Source organism: Rhamphochromis longiceps, linkage group LG19 (genome assembly GCF_057381845.1).
Source record: "Rhamphochromis longiceps isolate RC_006_pf linkage group LG19, R_longiceps_female_GT1.1, whole genome shotgun sequence".
Lineage (NCBI taxonomy): Eukaryota > Metazoa > Chordata > Actinopteri > Cichliformes > Cichlidae > Rhamphochromis > Rhamphochromis longiceps.
Window position 1 is genome coordinate 28,164,716 of NC_140575.1, and position 21,450 is coordinate 28,186,165.

At 39.3% G+C, this 21,450-nt stretch overlaps 1 protein-coding gene across 4 annotated transcripts in view; it reads left to right on the plus strand.

Moving 5' to 3' along the window:
- The first annotated feature begins 10,198 nt into the window (after positions 1–10,198).
- impg1b (interphotoreceptor matrix proteoglycan 1b) overlaps positions 10,199–21,450 on the plus strand; it is a 28,698-nt gene continuing 17,446 nt past the window's right edge. For 3 of the 4 annotated variants that reach the window (XM_085391793.1, XM_085391791.1, XM_085391790.1), the window contains exons 1-8: positions 10,199–11,171; positions 15,570–15,785; positions 18,012–18,178; positions 18,294–18,316; positions 18,626–18,660; positions 18,883–18,929; positions 19,026–19,178; positions 20,582–20,640. In XM_085391793.1, coding sequence (XP_085247919.1) covers positions 11,105–11,171; positions 15,570–15,785; positions 18,012–18,178; positions 18,294–18,316; positions 18,626–18,660; positions 18,883–18,929; positions 19,026–19,178; positions 20,582–20,640 — 767 coding nt within the window. In that variant the 5' untranslated portion in view covers positions 10,199–11,104. The remainder of the gene's footprint in view (positions 11,172–15,569; positions 15,786–18,011; positions 18,179–18,293; positions 18,317–18,625; positions 18,661–18,882; positions 18,930–19,025; positions 19,179–20,581; positions 20,641–21,450) is intronic. The other variant, XM_085391792.1, reaches the window with a different exon arrangement.

The window sequence follows — 21,450 nt, forward strand, 5'->3', positions numbered from 1 at the left end:
TACAATTTTTCTGCTTATATCTCCAGGTTCAAGGTTCGATCCCTCCAGTCTGCATGCCAAAAATATCCTTGGGCTAGATACCAACCTGAAATTGTTCTCCGATGTATCCATTGGAGCGTGAATGTGTGTTAATGCTAGATAGGAAGCAATTACATAGAAAGAGCATAGAAAAAGTCCTTGGGTGAATACAGCAAGTTGTGTAAATCGCTTTGAGTGCTCAGATAGAAAAGTAAAAAAAACATGTCCACTTATCATTTACCAAAAAAAATAAATAAAAATCTGTAAACTACCAGTTATAGTCAGTCATAATCATAAAGTTAATATTAGTTGGTTAAACAACATTATGGAACCTTCAGCACCATAAAATATTTAAGTGATTACATGCATATATTTTAGCCTCTCTATTATTTTGACCCTGTGTGTATTAGACAAAATCTGAAATAAATTTGAATTTGCACCACTTTAGCTCAGTGGGTGAGCAAAGGACCAAATACCAGATCTTCAGCATCAAACTATCCAATAAAGACGAAACATTATGGATGCTGCACAATCGTTCCACTGTTGTGGACAGTTCAAATAAATCCTTAAAATCTCAAAAATACCATGGCCTCGATGCCCATGATGAGTGTATGCAAACGTCTGACCACACTGACCTTTTGGTTTCTTTCTTCATTTCACTGACAGGGCAGAACGGGACAGCAGTTCTGTTGCGTAGCTATGACACACATCCTTGTATATAAGAAGAACTAGGACTTTATTTTTCTTTTTAATACTCAGGAGATAAAAAGAAGCTGACCATTTCAAACCAATCTTTTGCGATCATCCTAAGGATTAAAATATACTTACTGAGCCAAATCGGGTTTCTCAGCTCTGCCCATAAAAAGCAAAAAACACGCTTAATCTCAACTTGGCAGATCTCTTCTCTGAATCATCTGCTTGTGCACCTCTGGATGACTTCCAGCTGTGTTTCTTCCTTGAAACTCCATTCTGCTCACTGGCATGTTCACATTTATTAATCAACCTTATATGTACAACCGATGCTTCTGCCTGACCCAGCTTTCCACCAGCTTCAGACCAAATAAGAGTATTCAGCCGAAGCATCCGCATGTCCAAGCTCACAGCAGCACGGGTCAACGTGGTGTTCTACTCCATCATCCCAAGGCCTCTGATGTAAAATGACCAGATCTATGGTGTGTCCTATCATAAGCATTAATTCATTTCCTCCTCGAAATGAGCCAACAGCTCATTTCGAGGAGGAAGACACAAATCCCTTGAGGATTGTGTGAGAAAATCTAACATACCAGTGTTGTGACTTCTTATGTATAAGGTGGCAGTCAAAAGTACTTTTTAATCATCGTTGGAGTGGTAGACTTAGAAATGCATCACTTCTCAATTATTTTACCGATTACTTCTAAAGTGTTGTGGTTATCATATTATCTCAACAAATTAATCATGTTCTCCAATTTGAGATATTCGAAGCAAAAAGATAAAATAGAAGGAATGATCTTGTTTTTATTCAGGAGCTACATTTTTTGTAGAGTTTTAGTAGGTTCCAGTTTTTTTTATTTCTGCTAACTGATGAATTTTGTCTATCAGGTTTAAATGAAGTCAAAACTGTGGAGACTGACCCACACCCACTTGAAACATGTGTAACATAAAGTACTACACCTTGAAATGTTATAGCTGTAAATCATGCTCCAGTGTAGGATGTGGGTGCAGTGTGTTTCCATTCATAGTTGCTTTTTTCCAGGTCAGCCTTATCTCAGAGGTCCACAAAAAACCTCTGAGGTCCACAAATTCATCTTAACTACACATTTTGAAGCTGCAGGTCCTTCCTGATTTGACGATGGCCTTCCACCGTGGAGGGAAAAAAAAGATTTCACCCTAATTTCAAGTGGTTTGTGTCCAGAGGGGCAGGAAGTGGCAACATTGCCATTAGAAATTCTGATTGGAACCCCGCTGCTTCTGCTTAACACATCTCATGACTGTGATGGGTGAGTAGATAATCGATTTGAAATGTCTCAAAGAGGAGAAAGATGTGGGCCAATGGAAAAATCAAATCAAATGAAAGTAATGCTGTATTTCTTTGAAGAGCCTGAGGTTATATCTAGTACTCCCTCTTCGCTTCCTTACTGAATAATTCAGGTTATTATTCAAATCTCAGGTTGTTACATAGATTAACCAGTAAAGTCACAGCTTTGACAACCAAAAAGACACATGGCTGTGATCTAAAGATCAATGTCATCAAAGGGTTATTTTAAAAAGGTCTTTTTTTGTTACAGCACGTTGAAATAAAAACCCCTCACATGCTATGATAAACTGTTCATGCTCAGTTAGCAGTTAACATTTTGGTCAGCCCTATTTTAAGTGTGTATTCTTACTTATGTTAAACAGATCGTGTTTCGCTACTAAGATTTCAAAGGCACTGAGAAAGATGCAGAGGATCTCCAGACAAAGCAAGAGCTCTCTAGTAAAGCTCCCCTGACAAGATTAAAAATGTCTGATCCACTTAATCTCGGAGGAGACGCGAAAACATACATAAATGAGCAGATGCGCACGGGAACAAGAGCGCGCATCACCTGTGCGGCAGTCTCGGGTTTGCTGCGTACTTCTGCACATGTCTGCTTTGATGGCCGTGAAATTCATCAGTCGCATCGGTCACTGTATTTGATTCATGTTTTCGTCACTTTTCATGCTTAACTCTGCTGTAATCAATCCTGTCATAACAGCGCTACAGATATATGTTTTGGCCTGTGGCTGATGCAGCTTTATATTGCACGTTTATATTCTGAGGTTGATTTAGTCATGGTTTCCGTGCTGCCCGTGTCATCCTGCTGTGGGACAGAGATTTACCCTGATGGGCTGTTACTTGACCTGACCTCCTCCTTTTTTATTTTCTCTTTGGCCTTTATTGTTCTTTTGAACTCTTCCATGTAAATCTTTTTTCCCCTTCTCAATATTTTCTGCTCACTGGGAACACAGTAGACCGGATACCAGGAGCCACAGTTCCATCCTGCTTCTCAGAACACGGGGGTGTAGGCTTTCCACTTCTCTCCAACTAAGAGAGCATGAGGAAAACCTCACGGGAATCTAAACTGGCACCTCTTATGAGAAAAAAGACATGAAGAATTAATTTCTAGACTTCCACCTGTCAACAAACTCCCCCAAGAAGCCACAAGCCTTTTTAAGCTCCAATTACACGGGATATTGAAAGGGTCATTGATGATGTTCATTTTGTCACATATCACAGATAACTTAATGATTGCTAATTTGAGAGAGTGCTCCCTGGTGTATGAGCTGATTTTGTCATTGTCTCCAGTGATGGAAGTAATCAGTGTTTGAAATCATTGTCTTCTCGAATAAATTATCCTTCTGCATCATTATCATATTCTGATTGATTGGATTTGAGTTGCATTGTGATTGGATTAGCATTAGGTGAGACAAACCCAACCCAATGTAAAATCTATTCAATAAAAACTGCATCTGACCCAGCTCGTACAATGAAACTCATTTGATTTATTCATTAGTTTTCCTCATCCAAACTTTTTATTCTCCATCATTTCGATTTTGTCCATCCATCCATCCATCCATCCATCTTCATCCGCTTTATCCGGGGCCGGGTCGCGGGGGCAGCAGCATAAGCAGAGAAGCCCAGACCTCCCTCTCCCCAGCCACCTCCTCCAGCTTATCCGGGGGAATACCAAGGCGTTCCCAGGCCAGCCGAGAGATATAATCTCTCCAGCGTGTCCTGGGTCTGCCCCGGGGCCTCCTCCCGGTGGGACATGCCCGGAACACCTCACCCAGGAGGTGCCCAGGAGGCATCCTTGTCAGATGCCCGAACCACCTCAGCTGGCTCCTTTCGATGTGGAGGAGCAGCAGCTCTACTCTGAGCCCCTCCCGGGTGGCCGGATTTCTCACCCTATCTCTAAGGGAGAGGCCAGCCACCCTTCGGAGGAAGCTCATTTCTGCCGCTTGTATCCGCGATCTCGTTCTTTCGGTCACTACCCACAGCTCGTGGCCATAGGTGAGGGTAGGGACGTAGATCGACCGGTAAATTGAGAGCTTCGCTTTTACACTCAGCTCCCTCTTCACCACGACGGACCGGTGCAGCGTCCGCATCACTGCAGCTGCCGCACCAATCCGTCTGTCGATCTCCGGCTCCCTTCTCCCATCACTCGCAAACAAGACCCCGAGATACTTGAACTCCTCCACTTGGGGCAGGAACTCATCCCCGACCCGGAGTGGGCACTTCACCCTTTTCCGGCTGAGAACCATGGCCTCAGATTTGGAGGTGCTGATCCTCATTCCCGCTGCTTCACACTCGGCTGCGAACTGTTCCAGTGCGAGCTGGAGGCCCTCACCTGATGAAGCCAACAGAACCACATCATCCGCGAAAAGCAGAGATGAGATTCTGAGGCCACCAAAGTGAAAGCCCTCCGCCACTTGGCTGTGCCTAGAAATCTTGTCCATAAAAATTATGAACAGAATCAGTGACAAAGGGCAGCCCTGGCGGAGCCCATCACCCACCGGGAACGAGTCCGACATATTGCCGGCAATGCGAACCAAGCTCTTGCAACGGTTGTATAGGAATCGAATGGCCCCCATTTCGATTTTGTTTTTAGTGTTATTGAGCAGTAAGCATACAGCGCAGCACGTCATGATGCTAAGAAGAACATAAACTAAATGTGTGTTTTCCATTTCATGGCATTAGCTGTTTTGATGTTTTAAATGTGAACCATAAATATCATTTAGGATCATGAATTCCTTCTTATTTCAGAGCAGCTGGCATAAGTGATGGATGGAGGGAATTTTACTATACTGCTACTATCTTAAATCTTAAATAAAGCAGGAGGAAGGTTTCCCAGGATCACTCTCCAGTATTCTCCTCATGTATTCTTTGTTTTTCCAGTTATTCACTGTGTATTATTTTTTTCTTGTCCAATTCTTTTTTTTTTTTTTTTTTACCTGAATCGTGCTGGATTTCTTTTCCTTTCCCCTTTTGCCTCTCTGTGTGTGACCTGTGTCTGTCTGGATTAAGTATTTGGAGTTTTGACTGCCTAATGGTGCAATGCATTTTGGCCCTCCTAGGAACTGTTGCTAACATGATCAGACTGAATAAGTAAATTCCTTTGAGCCCATGAGGCCGTCAGAACAGAAGCATATTTGGTAGTCCTGGCAACCTTGCAGCTTTAACCCTGTAACACTAAGTGTGCCATATTTGATACATGAGGGGGTTTTTGAGTCTTTGTGACTTCTACATCATCATTGTGATACCTTTCCCTTCAAAAACCCAAATAAATTGCACAATACATTTATTTAAAAAAAATGTAGTAAATATTATACAAATTAAAAATCCTGTATGCAAATTAATCTCTGATTTTATCTGTATTTTGTCAGGAGGTCAGAAGGTTGCTAGAAATGTTAATGTTTTAGCAATTATTTCATTAATAATTTAGGCTTTACAGGGTTAAGGGACTTTCCATGTCCCAGCCACATGTTTACAACCTCTCGCCTCATATTCTGTTATCTTGCAATTGCATATATTGCATACGTGCATGCATGCAAAGGGGTATCTTGCAAACTGTCTGTATACCTGTATACTGTAGAAAGAAATGCTTAAATGCATTGCTGCAGGTTCCTAATCATTTTAGTATCTTCTTTCAGCATGTTTGTCCAATCTTCAAATAATACTTCTTTCTTTCTTTCTTTCTTTCTTTCTTTCTTTCTTTCTTTCTTTGGGAGTATATGTCTGTGATTTTTCCACATTGTTTTCTAAAATATTTCCTACTTTAAGTGCTTATAAAGTGGGTCATGCGTTTTTTGGTAAAAGTAGCTTGGACAATAAGAGGTTTATTTCTGAATGAATTATTTTTGTATCTGCAGAGCCTGAACACTTTTTCTTTTCATTGGCTTTAAATAGTTCAGGTTTTGAATCCTGACTGGATTGCTTAGCATAACGCCCTCTGTTGGCGGTTCAGCAATTTTGGCCACGATGGTGCACAATAACAGGAAGGGAAGAAAACTGTAGGGTACAGATTGCTTCTTTTAGTAGATATTACTGCAGACATGTATCAAAGCCCCAAAACCACAAAATATTTATTATATTAATAGATACAAGTTTATTTATATTCGTCTTTTTCTATTCTCATTTTTATACTTGACATAATTATCTATCTATCTATCTATCTATCTATCTATCTATCTATCTATCTATCTATCTATCTATCTATCTATCTATCTATCTATCTATCTATCTATCTATCTATCTATCTATCTATCTATAATTAAATAAATAAAACATGCACTATATAGTAAATTTGACTGCTAGATCAGTTGTCTGAGTATTAATTTGTCTTACTTATTTAACTAATTAGTGTATAATTTAGTTTGTGTAATTAATAAGTTCCCTCAAGGCTGGCAAAGCCCCCACAATTCTCAGAGAAGGCAGGATTGCCTCCACATGAGGAATTAAGTACACGATTAATGTGTCAAAAAACACTTTCATATTAAAGTGTCCATTAAAGTTTCCTCTGCTTAATCTCGACCTTAGAGAGCAGAGTACAACTTTGTAGACAAACATTACTTTAATTCCCATAATTCTACTGTAAAATGCAATATAGTAAAAAGTGTCTCAAATATGTAACAACCTGTGCTGCTACTGAATACTGTGGTGGTTATCCATGAACACAACCTGACCTTTACCATTCACAGTTCTTAATATGTGTCTACATGTGTTAACAGCCTCGAAAGAAATTCACAAGTTCAGTAGAAACTACACTTACAAACCTATCTTCATAAAAGATTATTAAAGAACGTCTTCGCTTATGAACTCCAGTAGCGATTCACAGAGCTGATGATGGCACTAGCTACGATGGCACGTTCACCGCTGCCGGTCTACTAGAGTGGATCACACTGATAATCAGCCCAGAGTGGATTTTCTCAAAGAGGAATGTTACGACAAACATGACTCTAATATTAGACTGCCAGCCCCGGGGCACTCATCTTCTCTGCTCTCCAAGGGAAGGTTAAAAGCTGGAACCTCAGTTGAAGCAGATCACACAAGTTTTTAGATGATGTGTTGTAATCTTTTGGTTACTCTTGTGCAGAGAATCGTAACTGCAAACAGTTAAATCGGATAAAAATCTCTTAGATGTTTTTTCGTTTTATGTCTGTTTAGGGTCATTACTGGCAGTGAATGCAAGACCTAAATGTATAAAAGTACTGCATTAGGGAATTGTACTTTACTGAGGGGGAAATTTTCATTTTCAAAAATGAAAAAGGACACAAATTAATTACAGTACAGAATAGGTTAGATATTTGTAGCTCCATACTGTTGAGGTTAACATCTTGTGTCAGGAGAGCAGCCGAAGGTACTTTTTATTTCGTTTAGAGATTTAAAAACAGTAAAGTGTCTTTACTTTCATAGCCTTCCCCTGCCATCCAAGATTTTATGTAATACATGGAGCATCTTGGAGTTGCAACAGATTTGTCAGCTGCACATCCATGATGTAAATCTTGGGAATATTATTGGGATCTGTTGACCATGGAGGTCATCTGACTTCAGTAATTTGCTATTATGTTCAAGAAATCACTACCATCACCAGTCTGAACTGTTGTTACAAGCAGAACAGATCCTTGGTTTCATGTTGATTATGTCAAATTCCAACAGGGTTGACTGAATCTAACGAAAAAAAATAGCCTTTATTATAGCCAATGAAACATATTTAAATAAATGATAACATAAAGTGAACAAGAACTAACAAAACCAAAACTGGGAAAAACCAAAACATGAAACCTGAAAATCCTGACGCCATGAACCATGGAGACGTGAGGAGGTAAACAGAAAGCTCGACAATGGCTAATAATGGAAGTGAAAACACAGCTGACACGATACCAGAGGGGAAGCAAAACTAAACACACTAAACACGGAACACAAGACTGTCAAAATAAAACAGGAATCATACTGAGACGTAGACTGTGAAAACACACGCTTGACAATAGGACATGGAACACATGACAGATTAGGGAGCTGGAATAGAACACAAGGAGGGGAACACGGGGACAGGTAAGGGGGACGAGGCACGGGCATACACAGAGGACAAGACAGACTTACACAGGAAACAGAAAAAGACACATAAACAAGGAAGCATGGATGATAGCATTAATTAGACTGAAACCTAGCTAAACTATACTAACAGTAAGCACTAGAACTAAAAATGTCCCCAATACATCAAAAGAAATCAGAAATACAAAATAAACTCAAAATGCTAGGTCACTGACCCAGCACCCTGACAGCTGTAGCCCATCTGCTTCAATGTTTGATGTGTTATCCATTTAGAGATACTCTTCTGCATTCATTTTTGGATAATTTGAGTTGCTCTTGTCTTCTTATGATCTTGAAACAGTTTGTCCATTGTCTTCACCACTGAGATCAAGAAGGTACTCAGGCCTAGAAAAAGGATAAACCCTAGTAAACCCTGGAGATGATTGTGCAAGAAAATCCCAGCAAATCAGCAGTATCTATGTCTAATTTTATGTTGTAATGGCTAATTTATCATCAAGATTTATTTGTGAAATACCTCTTTGGCTGTTTATCCAATCAGTGTGTGGAGGATATCAACAGCAAAAGCAAAAGTAGTGTCGATGTAGTGCCAGTGTAGCAAAGCATGTGCACAGAGTCTAAGACACATAGTTGATTTAAGGTGTAAGGAGCACTTCTGCCATTTACAATAATCATGGAACAGCTACAAACACATGCAAACAGCCCCTCCATTGCAGATTTTCTGGCATTTTGTTTCTCGACAGAGAACAAACTCTATATCTTAGCCAGTGTTTTAAAGTATAGACTAATCATTTTGTGTCTCCAACACTGTGAGTTTTTCAGTGTGCACCCATAGCCTAAGCACACTTTCAAGCTCGGTACTCCGGCTGCTAGGCAGTCTGGGTATCCACATCAGTGCAGTTGTCTAGTACCCATTAACAAATACTGACCAAGGATGAAGTCAAATTCTCAGCCTGAAATCTTCTTTCAGTCTCCCTCTGGACAAATGATGAATTTAACGGCAGGTGTCTTTCCTGCTGTGCCAGACTGTGGCAGTCAGCAATACCCAGGCTCTGTCCCTAATGAAATAACCCCTTCTGACAGATGGCAAGTACCACTTTCCCTCTGCTGCATAATTTAAACTGACCTCTCTAATTGGACAATGATTCAAGTCATCAGCCAGTGGGAGAAGGTCAAGCCTGTCTGAATCAAATCTTAGTTGAGATGGACAAAGCTTTGTTTATCTTGGGAACAATATCAAAGTAACTCATGAAAACAGAGCTGAAATACATTATTAATGTGCAAGTCTCAGCTCCAAGATTAGCTGCTTTTATGCATAAACAATGCTTCAGTTTGACAGTGTTTTGCTTTATTTTCAGTTTATTCTAATCTCATCTCAGATGTTAAAAACAATTCTTCTTAATCGTCACCTTGAACCTTGAATCTCTGACTTTACCTTTTGTGTTATCATGAAGGATTCAGGTCAGCGTCACAAACTGGAGAGACATCCTGGAACAGTCAGATTTAACAACACAATTTCTCTTTTATTTACCTTTTTGAAATAGTCTTACAGAAAAAGAAGATCAAGACATTTGATCTTCTACCTTCTATTGCATGCACATTGATGCCCTGCCTGTTAGTAGCTCTGCAAAGCCCGTGACTGCTCTCTCACCAAGCTGTTGTTGGTGGTTGGTTGGACCGCAATCATTTCACAGATAGCCATGTGTAGTGACAGTAGCTGGGAAAAAATGATGGGGAAGAAGTCGGGCTACAAACTGGATTCTTGTTCGACAGGTTTTTGGAAACATCTCTATCACGTCTGATGGATGTGAAATTGTTTTTGGACACAAGGGTCTAGGTTCTATTTTTGCCTAGAACAAGCAAAAATAAATGATTACTTTTGTTTTGAAAGGTTCAGAAAAAGTCATTGTTCAGATTAGTATGTATAAAAAAGTGCCTGGATGGATTATGAATATAATGAACAGGCTTATTTATTGCAAAAGAAAGAAGGAAAGAAAAAAAATTCTAACAGCCAACAACAGCAGTTAATCCTATTCACTAAAATATGTGGGTGGGGGTGGAGACTAACAACACAGAGCCTTTCCACCCTGGCACACCAAACCAGGAAAGCCTACTCACTTCAGTGCAGTCATCACATGTCAAGGATGCTGCTTATTTCATAGCTGTTAGTGTCGCAGCATCATGGGATTGGACGCAAGAAGAACTAGTCACAGATAGCAATCAAAGAACAAAAGCACACCATAGGAAAGTGCTCTCAAGTAAATTACCGAACTGGTAATGGGAAGGAAGGTCAGTAATGTTCTTCTTCAGGACCTAGAGGAAAGAGTCTTAGAGGCTCAACATGCCTGTGCAGCGAGAACAACAACAAAGCACATTGTTTGTCTGGTAGCTTGGTGTGTAGGACAGAAACAAACTGCTGACCTCTCTTGACATCTATAGGACGAAGAAGAGTTGGGCAGCTTTACAGTTGCACATAGAGGCAGACAAAAACACAAAGAGGCTGGTCGTGAGTGATCAAGCCCTAGCAATTGCGGGCAGTAGTTATCTGGTCTCAGCTGGTTGGCAGATCCCCACTTTTGTTCAGCTGACAGACGAGGGTCCAGAAGGTGACTAACAGGATGAGGCCAGGGAGCCACGTGGCCCCCTCGAGGATTACAAGCAGCAAGAAGAAGGTAAAGAGATTACGCTCAAAGCAGAGCCTGCTTTTTTAACCTTGTAACTGTTGTTACACTGACAGCATGGAAGGAAACTCCTGAGCCAAAATATCATCTATTCCCAGATTCTCTTCCTTTGCCTCTCCTTCCTCCCTTGCTCCCACTGCTCGTCCATTCATGCAATCACCTCTGCAGTGTACTGGGATCCCACAGCATCCAGAAACTAACGATTGCAGAAGCTGAGTTTTGGTGCCTGCCAAGAACTCCTATGCACCGATGAGGAGACTTTTATACATTCTGCTAAAGGACTCGAGATAAGGAGATTCTGGATTTTATTGCTTTTTGCCACAGTCACTTTACAAATGATAACTTTACACTTTAGCCCATCATGCTTTTGAAGTCGGGACTATGCTTAACTTTGTGTCTGTTTACCCTCCAAGCAAGTCAAATCAAAGGTAAGAATCATCTTGTAGAATGAAGAAACTTTCTTTAAGATGCATCTGATTGATAGCTTACTAAAATTTAGAAAATAAAAGTGACTGTTCGCATTCCTTTAAGTTTGGCCAGTGACAAATTATCCTTTAATGCAAAGATCTACCTGCAAGTTTGTTTGTTTTTTTTAGCAAATTTAGTGGTGAAATTTAGAGGAACAACAGGGTATTTCTGTTTTATGTGCATGAGACTCTGTTACCTAAATTACTCTCCCGGCAGGCTACAAAATGCCAGTTCACCCTCGGAAAGATCTTTGATTTTTAGATGTCAAGCAAATGTCAAGCAGATAGCGAACCACTCTTAAGGTCATGAATATTCAGTGTGAATTAAACTGGTCGTGACATCTAATAGGTGTTCACTGAGAAAGATAGCGAAATTTCAACAGGGATAACATTTTCATCGGCACTGGTTGTCTTGTTCAGTGTGATGTGCCCGGGTGAGCTCATTATCCTGAAGGAAACAAAAGCCATTCTGTTCCCAGTGTCGCAGGACACTAATCTTTTCTGGCTTGTAATTCTGCTGTGGGGCCTTTTTGCGGATGCACTGGGCATTAAGGCCCGTGCCAACACTCCCTCCTTTTGCCTAGGCCCTCGTGTCTGTGCATGTGCAAATGAGGCTTCAAGCAAAACCAATTCAAATGTTATGCTATGAATCTTAGGAAAAAAATGATTTGGCAGCTTAACTTGCTGAAATGTTTGGAAACTATTTTGTTCAATCAGTCTGCCTGACAGTCTCTAAACTGGAGGCTACGTTCCTCATAAAGCTACAGGTTACAATGCTAAGCATTCATTGCATTTTCTTGGTCTTATGCTACATTTGGATTAAAGAGTACTGCTTATTTCAAAGGGTTTTATTTATGTAGTGGAGTTACACATGCAACATATTGACAAATGCAAAGTAATGAACATCTGTCTAAATAAGGCTTCTTTATAACTTCCAAGTTTTTACATAGAAATAACATCAAGCATAATGAGGTTTCTCATGTGATGTCATGTGGTCGGTTTTCAGCATTAGTTTGTTATCATTTTTATCATTAACTCGGTTTTCCTGGGTCTTTTCATGTGTGTTATGAATAAATCTTCTTTTTTTCGGTACCGGTACTAGTTTTATTTTGTTGTATTTATCCGCGACACCTAAAGTGAAAATATTGTCGGGCATAAACCGGTCTGTGGCGCAAAAAAGGTTGGGGACCGATGGGCTATAGCACTAAGCCACAACTTTTACTTTGAAGGCTAGTTGTTAGCAAGAATTTGCAGACGAAGATACAGTCATTTGTGGCAATATACAAGAAACCAAAGCATCACCTTTTCTGGTTTGTGTTGCACTTCTCACTGCAGCCCAAAGACCACCCAGACAGTGTTTGCAATGTCTGTCGCTTACACTCAAACTGCGACCGCAGCAATAAGCTAGTAACCAGTCACAAGGAGGTTTATATCAGCTGGTTTGGGGAATTTTTCCCTAGTGACAGATTGTTGCCAGGCAGTCACCGATTGGTCTCTACATCTGTGTGACTGGAACAGTGACCGTCCAGCAACCAGTCGGTGATTAATCATTTTCCCCTCATGACTGATGGTTGTGGACTGGTCCCTAGGTCACTCGATCCTACAGTGATTGTCACGTGTCCCAAACGGCGGTCAAGTTAATGCCACCTGATTAGCGGTCACATGTGTGCAAAACCTAAATAGGAGACCCTATGGAAACAATCGCCACCAACATACTGTATGACTTCCAAAAAGATTATGAGACTGAAACTAGGACTCAGTCTGGGACTATGTTATAAAAGATGGACACAGCCACAGTGATGTCACCTGGATTTCCACCTTCAACTGAAGCATTGGCCTGTCACTGTCTGAGTTATTTCAAAGAAGACATGATAAGTGAGGAATTGATGAGACAGTAGAAACGTATTTTTATAAGGTGGCAGAACTAAGATGCAGATAGTGACACTGCATCCATCTTTTATGTACAGTCTAAGGTATTAATTAAATGAAGTTAACATAAATTAACACGGTGGACAAAGATAGAGTGTACACAAGCATTGCCAGCTGCTTGATTGCAACACATATTCTATCAATGTAACAGCTTTGCAATAAAAATCATTTATAATATTGCACAATAACAGTAATTCAAGTACACTGTCCACTCACTGCAAATGTTTAAACTCACTTCTTGAAACTGTCACATATGACAATGTTTGTGATTCACAATGCACTGGTGCAACATGCAAAACAGCTCCGTGTGCTTTTATAGATATGCAAAATTTAAGTACTGAGATAGCCCACTCTCTGTATCTCCCCAGAAATATACCAGCTTCAGCTAAAAGCTCTGAGTCGAATACAATTGCAACAGTAATTACACACTCCCTATTTCTATTTGTCCGTATTCTTCATTCTCTATCCTAATCCTGAAAAGGCACAGTTTTCTGTTTGGGCTCAATGACCTCCAGACTCTGTTTTGGGGCTCATAAATCCCAGCTTATTCTCTTAAGAAGTCCTCAAAGGTTTGCCACCTGGCACGACAATGATTGCTTTCTTCTAAAATAGCTTTATTCAATGGGGTAACTGTGTTGGAGAGACTGACTGGCACACTAGCTTTTGTAATGGCGCACAATTACCTTCCTGTAATTCACCAGTGTCACTGAAGCTCGTAAAGATTATTTAATTAAACTGATCAGAAAATTAGAGCAGCTCTCATCCTCTGTGCAGCATCTCAGCGGTATAATTCATGGAAACAGGGGAATCTGTGTCATTTCTTCAATGCCTTCATTTGCAGAATTGTTCTTTTCTAACCACTGTAGCTAAATTCAATCTCTTTAAGGTTTGCTATAGATGCACACCCTTATTCGACAGTAATCCACACGCACGCATTTCTGCTCATTCATACTTGGACGTGGCCCAGCACGATCTCATCGCTTACTCTTTTAGCCACTCACCAGTCTCAGTGACGTAACGTGGGTTAAGCTGCACAAGGTCACTTCAACTTAGAAAGTCTTTCTCCATATGTCTCTGCATTTTTCCAGTCACAAACAAGCACCTCTAAGATTTAGTCTCTGGATGTCTTCATATTGAAGTAAACTTACAAGCTTGAATCAGTGTCTGCGCCTTTAAAAAATAATTAAATCACACACAGAGGCTGTCTTTGGATTAGACAGTCCTAAAATACATGTACTCTATGTGTGATTTCCTTTTCACTACAAATGCTCTTTAAAAGCAGCGGTAAAGCAAGCAGCAGTTAACATACCGTAGCACAACTAAACAGATGGCACCTTGCTGGATAAAATACCTGTCAAATTAAATTCTCTCTGGTGATAGTAAGTGCTGGCTGCCCATTTTCTGATATGACAAGATTAATAAGGGTTATTTGAAAGGGCATGACAGCATTTTAGGATTGCGTTTCCTTAAATCTGGATGGATTTTTTTGTGAGCCACCTTTTAAAATGTGGAATTCTTCATGTGAAATATATTTTGGCTGTCTCGGTCTTATTTTTAATTTTTTTAAACCCGGATGAGGCGATATTTGGGTGAGATGATATAAAGCTGGAGCATTATCAACATAGACGGTATAAAAAAATCCCATGAAGTCACATCATGAAGCCTCAGCATTTTTGCCATTGCTGCTGCGACTGTGAAGCTGCATACTCATTGGCTACTGACATGTGATGGACAAGCTGTTAGTCACTAAACATATCCTGAATAATCCACTTATCTGACTCTTGATCACATGATGATGATAATTGAATAAAACTGATAATTGATAAATGATCATAATTTACAAGATGAGCCTAATGTTCAATTCAATATGACCTGAGCACTGAGGTCATGACTTCTATGGAACCAGAAGTCTTTTGAAGGCATTTGTGCTTTGACTTCACTTTTTAGAAGCAGAAAATATTTAAATTTTATCCTGTAACACTAGTGAAGACTGACAAACCTGTTTAGCAAGGTCTGTAATTCATTGTGATATTAAACAGGAAATTGATGGCTAATTCAAAAAACAATAATACGCTTATGCCAGATTAGTTGGATTCCCATCAGCAAGAAATAATGAACCTGTTAAAAATGCAAATAACAAAGAAACACGTTGCTGTTTAATGCAAACCATTCAGCCCAATTTATGCACAATATGTGACTCACTTTGGAGCATTTAGTACATGGAGTGCAATTTTACCTTTGTTTTGTCACCCATCAGTTGTTAATTATCCCAGCCATCCACACAAACACTTGTACTGCTGCGGGAGAAATCTCACACCAACCTGACAGTCAACAGAATTACATCCACTTATCATGAAGTGTTTGATTATTCATGTTGCGAGTAAAAACATTCTGCCTGACTTAATAACTTCTTCTTTGTGACTCTTGCAGACCTTCACGACCACAGTTTTTCTGGACTCAGGGATGTAAAGTACCGACACTTTCTGGAAGCTTCCAGGCCAATCCCACATGCAACCAATGTCAGAGCAGAGCAGGGTGGACATCGGGGAAAGAGGTCAACGATCTTCACTACGGGTGTCAAAGTGTGTCCCCAGGAGAGTGTGAAAGCAGTCATCGGCAGCCACCGGGCCTATTACAAACTCAGAGGTGAGATGAAATGAGCAGTGTTAGACTTTAGTGTAAGCTTATACTGTACATGGAGTCTTTAAACATTTACTTTGTGCCTAATCACAGCAGAGTGTATTAGTATAACAAGCCTGTCCTGAAATATTTAGTCTATTAGAATAAGGGGCAAACAGAGATGTCCTAGCAGTTGAATGAACAGCTACCAAATTGGATGTTTTATCCAATCAAAACATTTTGTAAAGACAAGGTTTAGTCAGCTAGGTCCATAGGATTTTAAACCAGTGGATTTTAGAGCAATCGATATGTGACTGACATGTAATTCAGGAGTTTTAACAAAAGCAAATTACCTCAATTTTTAAACATAGTCCCACACATTCACCTGATACTTCTACAAGGATTCACATCATCAATAAATGTTAGTGACCTGGTTCCACTGGAAGCTGTAGATGCCTGTGCCACCATCTCTGATGGATAGTCGATGAAGTATATTTATATTTAGTCTGTCTAAAGAGTTTTTTTTCCAGGACTATGAAAGGCTAATCTGGCTTTCCTGTTCTTAAGTGTAACCAGTGGTTTGTATGTTGTTATAAATCCTCTGTATTCATGAAGGAGTCTCTTGACTGTTGATTTTGACAGTCTTGTTGAGAGTTTCTTGACTTAGTTAGATGTTGTGAAATAGTTTTTCTTAACCAAGAGAAGACTTTGGGGATCATCTACTTTAGCTATCTTCTGTGTCCAGAGCAGGCCAGCGAATTCAGTCTTTTTAAGAATATAGCAGATTTTTTTAGCCATCAGAATTGTTGTCTGAAGGCCAAGAAAGATGCCAAGCAGATTGACTTTACCAAGTGGATCATCATGGCCTTGCCATATTGGTCCATTTGATTGACCTTTATTATAATTATGTATTTATTTGATTTGATTTTCGGTTGTTACAGACGGGACAGACATGACTGGGGGATAGGACAGGGAGAAAGAATGAAAGAAAGAGAGGAAGAGAAAGAAAAATAGATGGGAGAAGAGATGGTGAGACAGGGGGAAGACAAAAAAAGAAAAACAACAATGTAACAGATTGTTGATTGAACCACTGGTAAAGTTTTTGCAATCTCTCTGAAGAGTTTATTTTGTTTTCTCGTTGTAATGAGGGCCCCTTCACTTGCATCAACACTCTTTGGACCTCATATTTAGAGTTCCAGTGAACATTTAACAAATACAAGTTCAATACTTGAAATAAACTAATGATTTTTCAGTGTCTATTTGTTATAGAACAACAAGAAGACAGGCCGTATCAGGCCAATTTACCTTGGAGCCTCTCCCCTTATTTTAAAGCTGAAAGTCTGCACTTCAATCACATCAAATTGTTTTTTTATTTGCAAAAGAGTTTGTTCTAAGTTCCGTCATTGCTTTGGTCGCAGACCACATTGCCACAATAGATTTAATGGTGCTATGTCTCTAAATCTTAATGAATCTCACTGAATACTCCCTCATCCATGGTATGATTTTGATATTTAAAAAAAAATCTTTAGAGTCTAGCTACACTGCAAAAATCCCTCGTCTAAGAAAGATGGGTTATCAGTGATTTAATAAGCTAAAATTGCCACCTTTGTCATTGCAATCGGTTATTTAAGTGTCCCAAAACAGCTGCAGTGGCGTATGATTTTAAAATGAGGCAGATTAATTTGTTGTATGGGAGATGCTCAAATCATTACAGAAATGATTTTATAAGAGAACAAATTTCCCATGGGCATCAAGTTATTGAACAATATGGTGCTTGTTTCAGCCGCAGATGCGGATAAAAAATAATGTCGCTTCGGGACAGCTTTCTGTTTATAATTTTAATTTTCGCAGAAATGTCACAGGCACAGAATGACTTTTGAATATACACTTTGACATTTATGAAACAACAGCTATAATACTGTTTGTTGCGGTCTCTGTTATTTCACATTAAATCTGTTTTGTGATTGAATACATCTATAAGGTACTGTTGTATGTGTGCTCATATGTAAAGCTCCATTGAAATTCCTCCCCAAAGGTCATAATAAGCCAACTGTAACCTGTAAATCATGACTAGCTCTGTATACTAACCGATGGCAGGATTAATATCAACAACCCTCTTTAGCCTGAGTTATGTAATTGTTTTCTAGCAGGAATTCACCTCCTGTCTATTTATTTTTTCTGTCCTTTTGATTTAAATCAGATCAGATGGTGTCTTTTTTGGTAGTACTTTAAAAAATTGTGATTTATCTTCAGTTTGTCAGGAAGCAATTTGGGAAGCTTTTCGGATCTTCTTGGACAGAGTGCCAAACTCAGAAGAGTACAGGGCCTGGGTTTACACCTGCCAGCATGAAAACCTCTGCATGGACGACTTGGCTCACAATTTCAGCAGCTCTCAGGAGCACCTGGACATGGTCGCCAGAGTGAGTGTGGAAGTCCACTTTCCATAACAGTACATTTGTACTCTGTGCTTGCTTGGTGTAATAGTAATGTAATAGCTGATATCATTTCGTGTGTGTGTTTGTTTTTAATTTCCAGAGAGTAGCTGAGGAAAATGAAGGGTAGGTAAACTTCCCTCTGAAATGTGAAAGTGTTTTCTGTGCGTGGAGTCATTTTTTTAAGAATCAGCTACACTCCAGAAAGGAGAGGCTTTTCTTTTCTTTTCTTTTCTTTTCTTTACTTTTCTGTAACTGTGTAAAGTGCCTAGTAATTGCCAAAAGACTGACAGTTTTTTAATATATGTTGTTTTTGCAACAGCAAATATTTTTACACTCAATTACAAACAGAAGAATGTTGCAGATTTTTTTTTAAAAATGGTGAAGGTGAAGATCCCTGAAGTTTTTTAAATAGTATTTTTCTTCCATTTTCAGAATTGAATCTGGGACTGCAGAGCCAGGAAGTGAATGTGAGTTTGACAGATAAACACCATTAAGGTTGAACCAAAACAGACTTGACTTAAGCCACAACCACACGCCGAGAGATTGGTTGGCAATCCATTGGCAACCAACAGTCGCTAGGGAAAATATGCATTTCCCGACTGGTTGGCGAGTAGTTGTGTCGTTTTGGGCGTCATAAAACATTCATAAAGATATCATGATTTAACTTATATGTTGCTTTATTGTGTCAGGCACCTGGACTCCACCTGTGATTCTCCTTCCAACTGAGGCTGATGTGGTAGGTCAACTATAACAGTTAGAACATTAACTCATTGTCAAGTTTCAGATTTTTAATTAGTAGTAAAAAAATGCCATGTGGATTTTGGTTTGCTAGGTAAAAGAGATAAACCCCAGCATGATGAAAGAAAACTATGAAGAGTATATTGTTGAGTTCAGGATCACCATCGTGGATCCGACATACAGCGAACTGCTCAGTAACCCCGAGACTGCACAGTACAATGACATCGCCCGAGACCTCAAACAAAGGGTGAGTTTAAGCATCAAGTCCCCCTCTGTATCTTACTCCTGTGATCGTCTTATTCTGTCATTAAAAACAAAAGCCCTTCTTAATGGCGGTGTTATGTAACAAGGTATTCGTGATTGCCAGCTTGTATTACATTGCAGCGTTAGGTCTAACACACACCCTGATTGATTTAACAGCTTTAAGGGTAACTGCAGGACTTAAGACTTCTAAATGAGCGTGAGCCTGGAATAGTAAGTTCTAATTATCTCTGACTAAGAAGGCCGGGATAGATTCTCACCACAGTTCAAACAGCCACTAATGCAGAATTTCGTTAAAGAAATAGGTGTAACAGTCAGCGAAAAAATAACGTTTTATTTGGGCAGGTCTGTGAAAAACTAAAGACACTCTTACGGCTTCTACAGGAATTACGAGTGCAAGTAGAAGCTAACAGATTGCACATCTGAAACATTCAGGTGTGTGTTAGCACTGTACAATATTTTTTTGCTCGTGGAAATTGCAAAAAACAAAGCAAAAAAACACCAAAAGCTTCATCTCCATGAGATATGTGGAGATATATTTATCGCAATCTGCAGCATCACGTTCGATGAGAAACAAACACAGCATATTCTAATGTTAAATGTGAGCTTATCTCTCCAAAAGCTAAAGCTAGGCTAAAACTGGGTCATGCAACAGGAGAGTGATTCTAAGCACAGCAGTAAAACATCAACAGAATGACTGAAAAAGAAAAGAATCAAGGTGTTGTAATGGCCTCATCGAAGTTCAGATCTCAATACAATTTAAGAGAGCTGAGGATCTACGAATGCCCACAAACTTACTTAAAGTCATTACTGCTAAAGGTGGTTATTGCAGCTATTGAGTCATGAGGTAATTCAGTAGCTTGCATGAGGTACTTAGTTTTTTACAGGACTCCACAGAGTCCTAAGCTATCCTGTCAGTACCATACATGCTCTTTATCAGCTTTTTCCAACAGGTTGAAGCTGTATGAGTGTATGAAAGTCCCATTCCATTAAATAAAAATGCTGCAGATGTGTTTTGCATCATTCTAAATATGCATTTTTCTGCATGGGGCTGCAAAGAGTGTGGACAGATTTTCGAGTAAGTGTAGTGTCAGGGAGCTGTTTACCTAGTTCATGTAGCTTTCAGGGCCTAAGATCTTGGAATAATGTTAAATCTGGTGAATTGAGAAAATTGCATTAATGCTGACTTTAGTTCACTGTGGGCATTACAAAACTTCCATATATGCCTCATGATTGCAATAGTTATGCACTCCATAATGTCCAAGCTGGATTCAAAAACTCCAAGTTAAAAATTGCTCTAATTTTTTTTTAACAGTAACAACAGAAAATTCTAGGATTTCTTTCACATTTGTTTTAATTATTTTAATGCTCTTTTCATTTTTTCTGCAGATGCTTCATGTGTTTGAAAAAGTTCCAGGATTCAAAGAGATACGTGTTCTGGGATTTCGGTGAGTTAAAAGAGGATTAATTAGTGTTGGAGCTATTTGTTCTTTATTTTTTATTTTTGTTCTTATTTTTGAAATTAGTTAAAGTTTGTTCGTTTACTTATATTTTGGGGTTTATTTGTCGGTTAATATTTTGTTTTAAATGATTTGTTTGTTTGTTGTTATTTTGTTAAATTAGTTAGTAAGAGCTGTAGGGCCATTTTTTCTATAAATAAAGAGACTGGTTTAGGACCAGCATGCATTGGGGTGGGCCTATGGTTTTTTACCAGAGCAGGAGAAGCAGCAGGAAGGATCTTGTTATTGCTTGCCAAGATGGATAAATAAACCAAAACTCTCAACAAAAATGTTTGGACAATGGACTTCTTTTGCCTGCGTACGAAATATTACCTCAATGCAGCAGTGGCTTGTGGACTTTAAGTTGTGGGACGTTTGATCTTTCAAAAGTAAAGGAATTGCCACTACAATTAGGTTTATCGTAAAAAAAGAAAAGAAAAAAAAAGAACATAGAAATGGAAACATTGATTACGGTAAAAACACATCCTTCTTTAGTTTTCCCTTAAAATAGATTTTATTGAAACATTTCATTGCTTATGTCTCGAGAGAAGCTATCCCTTCTCTGTTTCATCTTATCTTTTGGCTTATGCCTGAGTGAACAACTATTACCACTGTCAAAGGAGCTTGCAAAGAAAAGCGTCTGGACTTCTTTAAGTTGCTTGAAGACGTTTCACCTCTCATCCGAGAAGCTTCTTCAGTTCAGTTTCAGAACTGAAGAAGCTTCTCGGATTACCACTATTACCACTGGAGTCTGTGTGT